This window comes from Taudactylus pleione, unplaced genomic scaffold, assembly GCF_031769625.1.
Source record: "Taudactylus pleione unplaced genomic scaffold, aTauple2 ptg000712l, whole genome shotgun sequence".
In the NCBI taxonomy this organism is placed as follows: domain Eukaryota; kingdom Metazoa; phylum Chordata; class Amphibia; order Anura; family Myobatrachidae; genus Taudactylus; species Taudactylus pleione.
Window position 1 is genome coordinate 375,891 of NW_028285114.1, and position 15,338 is coordinate 391,228.

General features: G+C 40.9%; 1 protein-coding gene across 1 annotated transcript; it reads right to left on the reverse strand.

Annotated features, from left to right (window-relative positions):
- Positions 1–7,600: 7,600 nt before the first annotated feature.
- LOC148477431 (uncharacterized) lies at positions 7,601–8,924 on the reverse strand. The gene is made up of 2 exons (XM_088456761.1): positions 7,657–8,924; positions 7,601–7,613 (listed from the first exon to the last, which is right to left on the reverse strand). Exons 1-2 carry the CDS (start codon positions 8,922–8,924, stop codon positions 7,601–7,603), a joined length of 1,281 nt encoding a protein of 426 aa, XP_088312887.1.
- Between the last annotated feature and the right edge of the window lie 6,414 nt (positions 8,925–15,338).

Here is a 15,338-nt window from a genome sequence, read left to right on the forward strand (position 1 = left end):
AAATCACTCCCACTGACATCACTAGTGATGTCAGTGGGCCGGCTTCTGACGGGAGGCGTTCCCGTGGGAACGCCCCCGTCAGGGAGGCACGCCCCCGGCACGCCCACCAAAGGGGGCGTGCTGTCAATCAACATTGACAGCACGCCCCCTTTGATCGGACACAACGAGCGAAGGAAAGTCCTTCGCTCGTCGTGTCTGGCGCATGCGCACGACGGAGCTCCCTCCGTCGTGCGCATGCTCAGTGCAGACCATCGACCCACTTGCGAGCGTACAGCCGCTCGCGAGTGGGTCTGAATCAGGCCCTATGTTTTTAAAGCCATGCGCCGACATCAACGGAGGACAATATACATTGTACGTGTACACAGACATTATCGAACACCAGAGGGTCGGCGATAGTTATGTCCCATTGCTACGCACGGTTGAAATTAAAGGGCGTAACAACGATATGGTCACATTTCGATATGAGAAGCCCGATTATGTACCTTTGTGCAAAGCACATTTTTACACTATAGCCATAGAGATAAAGAACGACCAGAATGAGAACATCGCATTTAAGTTTGGGAAAGCGATCGTGAAACTACACTTTAGACGACGCAAAAATGATTTTTATTAACCGGGCAGAATGGTCGCTGTTAAAAATTATGGCGATCCGGCGCTGTACGTGCAATATTATAAAGCGCAATCCGGTAATGGTTTACCCGGTTTTCACGGCAGCGCTTACATGTACGGCTGCGGTTTAGGCGGTATTTTTCGGAGCCTTTTCAGAAAAGCGGTGCCTCTTTTCCGGAGAGGTCTAGAGTTAGCTAAACCGCACGTGAAGACCGCGGCACGCAATATCGCGAAAGACGTTATTGGACACGCCACAACGGCGGTGGTGAATAAAATACATGAGGCAAACCAATCCAAACAAGATGGTTCAGGTATAATATATACAAGAAAAGGCGTGTCTAAAAGAAAACGGAAGCGCACGATAGCGTTTCCGCCTTGGGGCATCCCTTTTTTAAATAAAAGCAGGAGACGCCGCAGCTTAAAGAAGAAGAAGAGAGCACCGAAGCGCGGTGCTGGTGATATTTTTTAAACATCATGTCTTTCATACACACCGAGTCCGTAGAATGCGCAAAATCAGAGCTGGATCTTTTTGACGTGCCCCCGACACAAACTAGCGTAGAGAAAAGTCTATACGTCGAAGTTCAGCCGTTAGCGGCGTTATCCGACACAGCGCCGCTTGAATTTTATATAGCGGCCAGCGGTGAACACTACTATGATCTGAACAACACCCTGCTGTACGTGACGTGCAAGATCGTACGAACCGATAACACGGCGATAGCCCAAGGGGCCCGGGTCGCTCTTATTAATTACCCCATAGCGACATTATGCAGCCAAGTGGATGTTACTTTGGGTGACAGACTCATATCACAATCCAACAATCTTTACCCTTACCGCGCGTACATTGAGACTATATTGAATTATAGCTCCGACGCTTTGTCAACAAAGCACACCACAGGATTATTTTATAAAGATGTGGCTGGAGAACATAACAACAGGGTTCTGGACGGCCCTAACACTGGTTTCAGAAAACGAGCAGGAGCGACCGCGCAGAGTCGCACGGTTGAATTGCTAGGGCCGCTTCACTGCGACCTTTTCCACCAGCATAAACTAATTTTAAATGCCGTTGACCTGAAGATTAAACTCACCAGAAACAAAGCCTTTAAAATACAGATCGTCGCAGCGTCCCTTTTTGTGAAAAGAGTGCAGGTCTCACCGGCCGTACGCATTGGGCACGCGCAGGCGCTGCTAAGCGGCAACGCGAAATACGCGATTGACCGCGTCGGAATGAAAATCTACAGCGTACCCGCAGGCAGTAGAGTGTTTAATCTAGAAAATCTATTTTTAGGTCAAGTGCCGAAAACGGTCATAGTCGGGTTTGTGGACAACGAAGCATTTTCAGGAGCCCTTGATCGGAACCCCCTTTGTTTTGAACATAAAAATGTGAACTTTGCATCCCTTTATCTGGATGGAACGCCGCACCCGGCAAAACCATTTCAACCAGACTTTGAACACGGTAATGCTGTAAGAGAGTATATGTCGCTCATACAGATCACAAATAAGCAGAAATCTGACGCCGGAATACTGGTCGACCGCGAAGAGTACCTCAACGGATACACGCTATTTGCTTTTGATCTATCGCCGGAGCAGGAGTGCGGAGAGCACCTTTCCCTGATAAGGACGGGCAATCTACGTGCCGAATTCCGCTTCGCGGAAGCTTTGGATCGTACAGTCAACGTAATCAATTACGCTTTATTTGATAATATCATTGAGATTAATCAAAGGCGTGATGTGCTGTATGATTACCTATAAGTGAAAGAAACTATTTCAATATTTTATCGAATCTTTTAACGATTATCATTACGTGATAAAAAGAAAAAAAAAAAAAACACAAAAAAAGAGAAAATGAACACGCTACAGATAAATTGTATTCTCTACACGGAACCAAGCACGCACTGTTATTTTAAAGGAACCTACGCGTGCGATATGTTGCCTACCGATAAACTGGCGCATTACCCCTGCGCGTTTGTAATTAAGACGCATAGTAGCGGCCAGCCCGGCGAACACTGGTTGGCTGTTTATTTTAATGAAGCGGGGATTTGTTATTTTTTTGATTCTTACGGACTCGCGCCGGACAACGTTATTTTCCCAAAGAATATCATAAAGTTTTTACATTTTAATTCAAAAAGCATTTGTCACCAAAACCGCCGGTTGCAAGGCTTTTCAAGCGCTGTATGCGGTCAATATTGTATTTACTTTATATTTTTAATGTGTAAAAATTACAAATATGAGGTAATTCTGTCCCGATTTAGTAATGATACAAAGTGTAATGACCGTGTAGTTGCAATGTTTGTAAGGCGGCTGCCGAAAAGGCAATGTTTGAGCCGCTATATGGATAAATGTATACAGAAATGTGTAACTTGTAATCACCCCTGCGTTTGAAACATTTTATGTACAATGCTTCATAACTATAATAAACAAGTTTTAAACATTATGTTGTTGCGTGTTTCTTCCATAAACACAGATTAGAAACAAAGAACAAAACAAACCATTCTAAATCATAAACATATTTTATTGTAACATAAAAAGTATATTTACAGATACAGCGCTGTTGCAATATCATAACAATTGTAATCAGAAAGGTATTTGAAGCATTTTATGTACAATGATACACCGCTATAATAAAGAAACAGTTTTAAACTTCAATACAGTACATATGCTTAAAAACAATACAAATAGGTTATAGACTCAGCCACGGGGCATCTTTAAACACTTCTAAAGATCTTTTTCTAGGCATTAAGTAACCGTGTGTCGTTGTTAATCCGGGGGTGCTTAAAACATTTAAGCATCCTTTCTTATGCGTTTGTAGCAATGGTGGGGTTGATAAATACCCAACACCGGCGGTATATGTTTCTGCCTTTAAGCGGTCTAGGTGCAGCCTATTGGATGCGTTGCCAACCACTGTGGATGGTATATTTAATTCCGCCATAGCGTGCATAATCTCGGCCCAACCATTCGGCATTTTACGGCTCGACACGCTGTGACTTTGCGTGACGCTTCTTATTAAATCCAGCATGTTGGAGCCCTGTACAGCGTTACCTTTATATAGAAACTCGCCTTTAGCATTCCAGTTTGTGATGTGTTTAGACCCGGTCATTTTATTTAAAAGTATCTCACTGTTTTTCCTATACCGGTCATTAACACCGTCCAAAACTTCTTGATAAACGGCGTCAGAACTGTCTGACTGTCCAGTGTTAGCTGTTTGAGGAACAGTTGGCGTTTCGGGCGTTAAGAGAGTTAAAGTTGACATCTCTCTATCAGACTGCTTACTCAACACCAGATATTTCTGCAATGCGGCTGTGTAACGCTTAGCCTTATCATACTCCGATAAATCATTACTCTGTAGTATGTTTATGATCTCTGCATCTAGGCCTTGCGCAGATGTTTCACCAAACGCTTCTTTTTACCAATGGTGCATTTCTTATTACATAGCGTTTTTATAAGGTTGTGCTTCTTTTTAAGGTAATTCAACTGTCGTTGTGACAACGGTATTTTACCTTTTAGCGTGTTGAGCGCAATCTCACAATCTCACCAAATCGTTTGAAGCTGTGGATAAAATAGCGTTTCTTTGAGTCGGTGGCGCCTTTATTAACGCTTTTAAAAGCGCCCAATTACGACGTAAGCGCACCGACATGCTCGCTGATGGTGTCGCTATGGCAAATGACTAAAAGTTGAAGACTTACAGCTTTTTAGAAGTATGCTTTTTAAAGACGTACGCTACCGGTGTATCCGGCGGGAATAACCCGCTTCGTAAACGGTACTCATCAGGCGTGTTGTTTCTTAAATCAACCAGTAAACACCCATAAGGAACTCTGGTCGCGTCTTCAAAAGCCTCTAAAAAGAACATCGATTTACCGGGGTACATCTGCCCAGCCAGCGTCGTCACTTGCAGTTTATCCCTAGGATTTTTGAAAAGAACCATATATTTTGTATTTAACTGTATAGTTCTGCTCTTTTTACCCTGACAAAACACATTTTGCACAAGGTACATGATACTGAGATTTCTATGGTGTACATACTTTGTGAAAGCTTTCTCAATCTCCGGATTATTACTAGCCGACTCCATCAGATCATCAACCACTGCTAAATTAACCTTATCGGGAGGGAAAAGTTGGTCGTCATTAAAAGTCTCAGGCAGACCCTCTATAAAACGCATACCGGGGTAATCGCGCAGAAGATGATCGTACATTGACTGCCAGCAAGCGTAAAACCAAACAATATTATCGGGAACGTGTGAGAGGTGCGTAGTGGAATTATGCAGCAGCATTTTCACAAAATAACTTTTACCCGAGTTGGAGGGGCCTGCTAAAATACATGAAAAGGGGTGTTGCAGCCTGATATCCATCTTAATACCCAAACGGTAGTGTTGTGAAGTTATCTGTAAGCTTCCGTTTAGTGTAAACGCACTTTTGCATTTTCTGTAGCACTCGCGTTTCAATCTGCCAATACCTTTTAAAACGCACTATACCGGGCTGGCGAATCACAATTTTTTTCTGGTCGTTGCCTTCGGGGTTTAAAGGATAATCTAAGACCAGCTCTTTCAGGCTGTCAAAGTTGACATGTTGCACATTATCAACATTAAGCGTGATTCCTTTAACTTTTAAACTAGTCTTTCCGTTATTTAAACGATATCCGTATGACTTGGGTCCCGCTGAGACAAACTCTGTTATATGCGCACCAGCCGGGATTTTGCTAGTCAGTTCGCCTAGATAATCACCCAATGGCGGATTCCAATCACCGGGCCTGCTGACAAAAATGACAGAGTCTGTATCGTGGTAAAGACAGCGCTCTTGCAGCCTATCCAGCAGTTTGTACAGTTCAATACGGGCATACGCCGTTGTTGTTGCGGCTATAAAAATATTACAAATACGCCAGCTGGTGTAATGATCTTTGGCGTATTTCCAATTCACCATCACCGCATCGTCATCTATGAAGTCTAAAGAAGATACCTCATAGTGGGGCAAAAACGCGTATTCAAAAAGTTTGTCGGGGTCTGAGACAATCGCGGTGTTGGGTAAGTTACACCTTTGCGCAAATTTACCCCAGAGGCTGTTAAGGAAGAGTTTTGACAGCTGACGCTTGGCCGGATTAATATGAATATGATCCGGCCGTAAAGACACCCCTTCATTTTTTTGATAGGCGTCTATATACGCTTGGCGTTTCTCAGAGTCTGTACACCATTCGGGATAACCAGACACCTCTTGTTTGTCCCTGAGATGTAATTTAATGTACCCTGAAAACAAATCATCGGATTGGTTATCGAATTGCCACACCTCATAGATTTTACACACTTTGTAACCCTTGTCAATGGCTAAATTTAACTCTACGGTACACCACGTACCGACGAGGGCTCGTTCCTCATCATTATGTTCACATGGCCCTGCATGCGCAGACTCGCAGCATGTTCGACATAAGGGAAACATTAGTTTACCGAGCATTTTAACAAGTAGAACCGGAAAGAAAAGCCCACGCGGAGGGTACACTTTTACTTTGGCGATGTCAAAATATGTTGTGATATCGCCAAAATCTTTATAAATGATCCTGGGATGTTTTACAGGATATGATTTGGTTTTGTTGACATATGGGTACAGACTGGTAAAATCATAGTAGTGTATGCGCTCGTCCTGTTGCGTTTGGTGATACAGCTTTATGGCGTTTGTACATCTGCCGTAAAGCGCAGCACGTGGGTCCAAGGGTTCGGGCAATTCCCTGTCCTTAAGAAATGCCTGTAGACACGCATCCTCTTGTAACATTTTTTTCCACTCGCATTCCCAAATAACACGCACATGAAACCCACACAGTTTAAGAAAGTTAATTCTCACCTGCGTCTTGTGACACAACTGACCGTAGGTCGTTTGAGTCACTTTGTTTTCATCATCGGGGTTGTAACAAGTGCTACATCCGTGATAAAAACAACCTTGGAACTCAAACACCGTTTGTACACCATTGATAATGGCGTATCCGTCCAGGTAGTATCTACCGACTTTCTTCTCTCCCCCTTGTAACGCGTGTCTTATGTCTATGCCCTCTGTATGCGCTATGTACATTAACCACTGTATGGCTGGTGTTGAGTAGCGCTTCTGAGTCTTATGATAGTTATCGCCCGGTACAAGCGCCAGCGTGTTTTCCTTTAAAAATTTACACCGGTACATGGCCATACATACCGACGCTAATGTGGTAAGTTGAAATGGGTCAACGTGCCTCTTAACAATGACGGGTCCCTTTTTCTTATATACAATTACGTCCTCTGATGTCATTGATAAAACGGCGTCTTGGAAGGTCTTACAAGCCCTCTGTAGTATTACCACATCCTGCTTGCAATAGCGTTTAAGTTCATCCTGGAAGTTAAATGACATATGCTTGTATTTCTCATACCACTCTTTGAATTCAGCTAACTCTGATTCCATCATATATTGTATGCCAAAATGCTGAATATCCGGCATGACGCCTATATAATTTTGGTTAGCGGCGGTGTTAAAAAAATGCGGGAAATGGCCTTTTGAGCCCTCAAATCCCATCGCTTTTGGTAATCGACTGAGGCGCATGGGCAGAAAATTTAAAGAGTCGATAAATCTTATCTTTAAATCAAGAACCTTAATGCACATCAGTTTACCACCTTGCGCCAGCACATCGATTTTAAATTTCTCCTTAATCAGTTGGCGCATTACAAAGTACCCATCATAATGACCGGAATTATGGGCTATGAATGTGTACCCCTCAAATTTTGGTCTCATGAACGTTTTTACAAAGTCTTCAATACAAGCAATGCCCTGAAACTCCCAGGATTGTTCATCCGCTGTTGTTTGAATCACCCAGGACTGTTCACCACCTAGTGCTAATGCATAACAGTAATTTGGTATGTGTACACCCGTCTCCTGCATACATTCAAAATCATAAAAAATGTATTTTTTTGTAGGATCCACAGGTTTAATGTTTTGGATATAACACAAATGATCCGCAAAACTGCCAACGCACACCTTACAAACGGGACATGTCATTCCCCGACACTTGTGACCGGGGGTGGTGTACAAGCCGCAGCAGTCGCAATACAATTTTTCAAGACACGGTGTTTTGGAAGACAACGCTAGAGCCTTGTGCTCTTCTAAACAATCGGTTGACCTGCAAAACACCCTACACACAGGGCATCTTAGTGCCGCTTTTCCTGTATCAACACACTCCTGTCTGAGACAAGCCTTACAAAAGAAGAGGCAGTCGTGATTATTTTTGTGGTGGTACGCTGTGTTGCAAAACTTGCAGAAGAATCGGGCACCCACAAACGCTTTTATGTCTAATATACCGTAGTAATGGTCATCGTGCCATAAGATAAACAGTATGTTGTCTTTGTATTGACTGTCTGTACAATAATAATGCCAATCCCCTCTACTGTAGTACAGTACCTTAATCGTAGCTTTTAAGTGATTTTCAAAACAAGCAACGTCACTAAAGCTGATCGGCTTATCAAGGGGCAGATTCAAAGCTTTATGAAGCTCAAGAGCACGCTTGTGTATAACGATATCCGTGACATTTTCATCGTCCAGAAGTTTGCAGAGACTAGCCGCCAGACACAAATTGTTACCGCTGTTATTGAAATCGTATAACAAACGCCTGCGTTTCTCAATAATAAGACTGTGTGGTATTCTCCGCAGACGTCGGCCCGTCAGGGCACCGCCTACGCGATTCTTGAAAACAGAGATCACAAATTTCAACTCTGTATCAATTAAAACCTCAGAATTACTTTGCAGCGTGTTTGTTATCTGATTAAAAAAACTGACGGCGTCTAATGTATCGTGCGGCCTGCGATGTGAATAAATTGCATTGTGTAAAGTACGGCCCTCCAACCTTAACTGCACACGGTCATTAGGGTTGACATTAACCATGTAGCTGTCGAGCAAAGTCTGTATTGCGTCGTGTATTGCCCTCATAGCATCTACAAACGATGTAACCCTATCCAAATTGACAAACCGGAAATGGTGGTGGATTTCAGACGCCCTGAAATTGGGGTGGTTTCGCTCGTACCTGTCGATGGATTCTAAAAACACAGGGTGCGTCTCCTCATTATTATCGGGAGATTCCGGACCGACAGGTACGGGTGATGCTACGGCATGATCCATCTGTGATGATCGTCTATCTACGCTGTGCGACACTGCGTTGTCATTCTGGCCACTAAATCTAAACATGCCATGCCGTCCTAGTCTAAGCTGTTTCTGTCTTGCGTTCATTAAAGTCTGAATAGCGCGCTTTACTTTTAAACGTCTGTATGTATTTTTACAGCGCTGCGCTCTACGCGCTGCATGGCAATTCAATCCACGACCCGTCATAATTAGTCATTTCTTTTTTTTACCGAATGCATTGGCCTGTATGAATGCATTAGTTTCACTACCTAATCTATCCTGCTCTGTTACACCATCCATATAATGGTTAATAAATTCAAAAAGCACGCGCTGGTCATGTTGTCCGCTGCGCATTATTTCAGCGTGTCGCGTTAACAACCCCTCCGCTATGTGTTTCACGCATGTGAGCTCTCTAAAAATCATGCCTAACATAGCGTGATATTTTAATTTTGATAGCTTACTCACGCCTTCTGTCCTCGCTGCTGTACCTGTAGTGGGTTGTCGATCAACACCCGCACCTGTCGATCCTACGCCCGATGGCCCTGCGACAGCGTCGTCCAGCGTGTTCTGCGGCGTTGGATGATGTCTACCACTGTAGCCTGATGTCCCTGCGACAGCATCATCCAGCGCAGCAGAAGGCGGCTCATTCACAGACACACTGACCCCGATGCTTGGGGCGCCTGAAACACCACCTTCCTCATGCGATTCTACATCTGACGCCCAGAACACCTGGGCATCTTGAAGCAGATCATCATCATCCCGTATCAAAATGGACTCTACCTGCGTGTCTGGGATGATAATTGTATCAGATTGGGTTTCTGATATTGTAATAGGACTGACCCATACAGATGGTAATATTATAACATTATGTTCTTTTGTATGCCTGCTCTTTCTTTTTCAGGTGATATTGCTGACCTCTGCGGTAGTGTTAACGCTGGCGCAGGGCCCTTGTTCATCATGCCTGTTGGTCCTCTTAACCTTTGCGCAATCTGTGCCAGCGCTTACACTAAGGCATGGTGATTGATTATCATCATCATCATCATCATCCTGACCTGTGAGTCTGTATGTCTTACCACCGTTACAACTTTCTTGTACAGTTCGCAATGGCGTCAATCGCCTTCTTTTAGGGGCTGATTTGTCAGTATGACTCAGCCTCCTCTTTAATCGCTTTTGATTTAATGGTTCATGCACCCAATGTGTTGTGTGTGGCAAAGCTCTCACCCGTCTATGTGGCTTGATTTTATTGTACAATTGGTTCATTATCAATGGTGTAGAACCGGCAAGACGATAATGGCTGTTCAGAGGCGCCGGTGTGCGTTGGTTCTCTTTGTCAGCATCGGACAATTGTGGCATTGTTATCCCGTCCGCTGTTGTATGGGCCTCTGGTTCTCCAGACGATTCATCAACCGTTATTGCGTTGCAATAATCCGCCGGATCCGTATTATATAGCGCATCTACATCGAACGCTAAAATAAAATAAAAAAACGAATTAGATGTGCAGCGGTGATATACATTTTGCTCTGTGGAAAAATGATCATTTTAGATGCGTGTAATGAACGTATAGCGTCGATTAATAAACTTACCCTCGATAGAATGCTCTCGGGGCAGTTCTGTCGCTGGCGCCAGTGGTGAACACGCTGGTGCATCGCGTATAAGATTTTCAATGGCTGATTGCCCACATGGTATGGTAGGACTGTCTGTGGAATACAGATGCATAATTTAAAAACATATCGCATGATCTACTTACAGGCATTTTGTATTGTCGTTAAAATACCCATGGATACTTACAGCTGTTTTCTGACTGCGGTGACAATGCATACCCCATGTAAGGGTTCTGGAACATTCCGATATCAGCCCCAAATGCGCATTCTGCACCGTATGGGTCGGCACTTCTCAGATCTTGACCGGCTGTTCCTGTATAAGATTAATTCTGATTAATTATGCACGAATAAACATTTGTAAAATAAATTACAAAAAGAAATAAATAAATAAAATAAATAAATAAAAAATTCAGCACCTTTTTTATATAAATAAATAACTTTATGTAAACGTCGTTAAACAATATATGACCACTTACGGGTTAGAGGCCGATATACATGATCTTCCTCATCTTGTGAAAGGCACGTGATCATATCATCGTCAGAAATCTCAAAGATGTTCTGGCTTGTTGACTGTTAAAACAAAATATTATATTAATATGCAAATCGTTTATATCTTTTACCGTTAACGCATATTTTTACATGATAAAACTGTGTTGTACATACCTCCATTATTATTTTTTCTAAGGGTGTGCCTTGGAATAAAAGTTATGCTGAAAGACAAATTAAAAATATATATTTTAATTACGCACGATACCGCTAATCATATTTACATATGAACCACAAAATTTATAGTAAATTTTATTTTAATTAAGCCTAATCACAGCACTCTGTAATTGTGACAATCTATTTTAAATAATGACATAAAACATTAATTTTATAATTTAAAAAAAAATAAATAAATAAATAAATAAATAAACCATGCTAAAACCAAGTCATGTCAGCTAACATAATGACACTCCAACTGCTAATTCATGAATTTTAAACAATATCAGAGCATCAATCTGCAATGCCAAAACTCGTCACTAGATGCCGCTCAAATCATACGTAATACACCACCTATCTTTGAAAATTTCAAATTCCATCCCACTGTTAACTGTATAGCATGAGTGGAACATTTGATTCATGAAGGAAATTCCAACGTATAATTCACGCAATATAAGTATCACTAACATATCCATATATATATAATCATATAGCTTTATTTATGTAATAAAAACACAATTAAAAGAAGGTAATGTTTGTATAAACAAAATATAAATCATGTGCATATTAAAATTTGCTAACACACGCATTACCAAGAGATGATGTTAGATTAGGAATTACCACCATATATTTATAACCCGCTTGTTATGAAACACAAAAAAAAAATAGCAGTAACCATTATAATCACAACTATGACTTTTTAAAAAAGAAAAAGAAAAATAAATAAATAAATAAAAAATAAAAAAAAATAAAAAATGTATCACTACCGTAATAATCTAATCAATGTATATTCCCGCATATATTACAATAACAGATATATATAACAACTTTTAAGAACAATTGAAACATTTTATGAATCACAATTATTTTAATTACACATGGTCAACACCCGCTAATAATCATAATTACTCAACATACTTTAAAATGAATCACATGCATATTAACATTTGCTCACACACGCATTACCAAGAGACGCTGTTAGATTAGGTATTACCACCATATATTTATAACCCCCTTGTTATGAAACACAAAAAATAGCAGTAACCGTTATAACCACAACTATGACTTTTTAAAAAAGAAAAAAAAAAATGTATCACAACCGTAATAATCTAATCAATGTATATGCCCGCATATATTATAATTACCGATATATATAACAACTTTTAAGAACAATTGAAACATTTTATGAATCACAATTATTTTAATTACACATGGTCAACACCCGCTAATAATCATAATTACTCAACATACTTTAAAATGAATCACATGCATATTAACATTTGCTCACACACGCATTACCAAGAGACACTGTTAGATTAGGAATTACCACCATATATTTATAACCCGCTTGTTATGAAACACAAAAAATAGCAGTAATCGTTATAACCACAACTATGACTTTTTAAAAATTCATATATACTTACATATGCCTGTATAAGCTTGCTCTGTCTCAGTCTTCAAAACAGATGTGAATATCAGCAGTCAAGCCGCTGCTCTTTTAAAGGTTAAATGTATGAAGCGCCTCCTCTATGGGCATGGTCATAGGGGGCGTTCACTATCTTCTGTTCAGATTTTAACTTATTTATTTAATAATCACATAATTTTTCTCTGGAAAATGATATACTAAAATTTTTTAGGTCTTTATATTGTACGGAAAATTAGCTTTATTTTGAGCCTAAACATGCTATAGTCTCACAAAATTAATCGCCTGATTGCTGATATATATATATATATATATATATATAATGAAATATTAAAAATCTAAATAAAATTTTTACAAACTTAATCGCCTGATTGCCGATATAGATATATATATATATATATATATATATATAATCATTGATTTAAATGCGAGCGCTATTTCAATTTAATCATACCTGTTGCATGATTCCTGCATTTAACAGCGAGGTGATTTAAACTTTTATTTATCATGTCTGGACATGCCTGATTTAGTGTATGCACAGATTGTATGACGAATATTTCCTCAGAATAATTCTGTTCATAGTCTTTCTGAAATACATCCTTATATTTGGAGACGCGTACGTGCGCACCGGCGGTTAGATGATGTTGTATTTTATTTGTTTTAAAGTATTCGCCGTACGTCGTCTTAAACCAGCGCAATGCGTTAGAGGCGATCGCATCACACAGCGTACGCTTAATCACAGCGGGTTGATTTAAACTTTTATTTATCATGTCTGGACATGCCTGATTTAGTGTATGCACAGATTGTATGACAAATATTTCCTCAGAATAATTCTGTTCATAGTCTTTCTGAAATACATCCTTATATTTGGAGACGCGTATGTGCGCACCGGCGGCTAGATGATGTTGTATTTTATTTATTTTAAAGTATTCGCCGTACGTCGTCTTAAACCAGCACAATGCGTTAGAGGCGATCGCATCACACGGCGTACGCTTAATCGTTCTATGATACGTGTTATTATATTTGTATATGAAGCTCTGTAAAACGTCTATATTCCTGTAGGTATTCTGGCTGTTTTTTTTTAAATTTGTAATTCTTAAATGTATATATCAATTCAGATTCCCACATTTGTACGAAAACCTCCTTCCATTCCCATGACCTTTCTAACAATTACCCATCTGACCTTAGGCAGCTGGTACTCCTAATCGATACAAAGCCATTGATCTTTTTGACATCTGTAGGTATTCTGCACTGTATTTTTATTGTGACAATCAACCATCTGACCTTAGGCAGATGCTTCCCCTAAAGCACTTCTTTGTGTGTACCTGTGAACGGCCGCTCAAACAATAGCTCTATGAAATGAATAGCTATGTATGAATGGGAGACCCTGATTCCTGTTTCTCACATTGCAATGCCATCTGTGAGAATTTACAGCCCCCAAGCACTGGTGGAATAGAAACATGCATTTTATCATTATTTTCAATATTAATCATGTAGAAGTGCTGCTTCTGCAACATGTAAGGGTTATTAAAATGTCCCTATCGCAGTTATGCATTTATCATTTTCTTTTCTAAGATTTTGTTCATAGGCATAGTGGCATGCTAAATAAAGATGTATTTACTTTTAATAGATATCATGAAAGTTTAACAGTACTTTAATAATTTAGAGGTGCAGCTTCTGCACCATCTAAGGGTTATTAAAATGTCCCTATCGCAGTTATTGTTTTGCTGCGCTCTTAGACGTTAGGCTTACAGCCCAGGCTCTCTTACTGAATATATCGATAATAGTTAATATATACTTAAAGCCATCGTTGTACTCCGCAAGGTCTATCAGCGATACCAAATCGCATTGCCATTGCTGATTTATATCGGATACGCAGATCATGTTCCTTTTATAGGTTTTCCTAGCCGGTTTATGTAACGTATACGCGTCTTGTTTTTGCATCCATTTTTAATATCCGTTCTTTTAAACGCGTCTTTATTGGCCTTATAATACTTATCAAAGCCGCTATAACTGCCGGGCTTCAATACCGTGTAATACGCCTTTTTCATCCGCTTTTTCCGATTAGCGGCGCGGTGCGACGCGCCGTTTCTTTTGTTCGTAGGCATGGCTGCCTGCTACATAAAGATGTATTTACTTTTATAGCTATCACGAAGGGTTAACAACAATACCGGCTATGGGACAAAACATCTTACTGATGATGCTTCATCTAACAGCAGCAATGTCTGATTAAACAGTGAACTCATTTTATATCAAGGCCTATCGTATTTATATACATTTGATTTCAAATTTTATATCAAAAACCTATCAAAAAAGATATCAGTTTATATGGCTTTAATATCTCTCAATATCAAAACCATATTAAACGATATCAAAAAGGGGAGGAAAAGTGGGAGTGGCAGGGGGTGGAGAAATGGGCGTGGTACCTGTCAAATTAAGTTTGACGGAAAAGTGCTCTCTATCTACTTGGGTTAAATGACAGGCGTCTATATCTAGACGCCTGTCATTTTCCCGACGCTGGGAGAGTTGCCGGGCGCCGTGAGCGGACAGCTGCGGGGGGGGAGCATTAGGTTTAGGGCACCCAGGGGGGGACTTACGGATAGGCACCCCCCCAGGAGGGTTAGGGTTAGGCTAAGGGGAGGGAGGCTTAGGGTTAGGCACCCCCGGAGGGGGACTTAGGGTTAGGCAACCCCCCGGGAGACTTAGGTTTAGGCAGCGGGGAAGGGGGGGTTAGGGTTAGGCACTTAGAGGGTGGATTAGGTTTAGGCACTTGGGGGGGAGCTTAAGGTTAGGCACCCCTAAGCAGGGTTAGGGTTAGGGGGTTAGGTTAGTTTAGTTTTTACTTACCTTTAGGATGATCAGGATTTCGCTGCCGGGAACTCTGCTTCTGTTGGC

Excerpts from the sequence above, each read along its gene's own strand:
- LOC148477431 (XM_088456761.1), bottom strand. The coding sequence starts at position 8,924 with ATGACGGGTCGTGGATTGAATTGCCATGCAGCGCGTAGAGCGCAGCGC.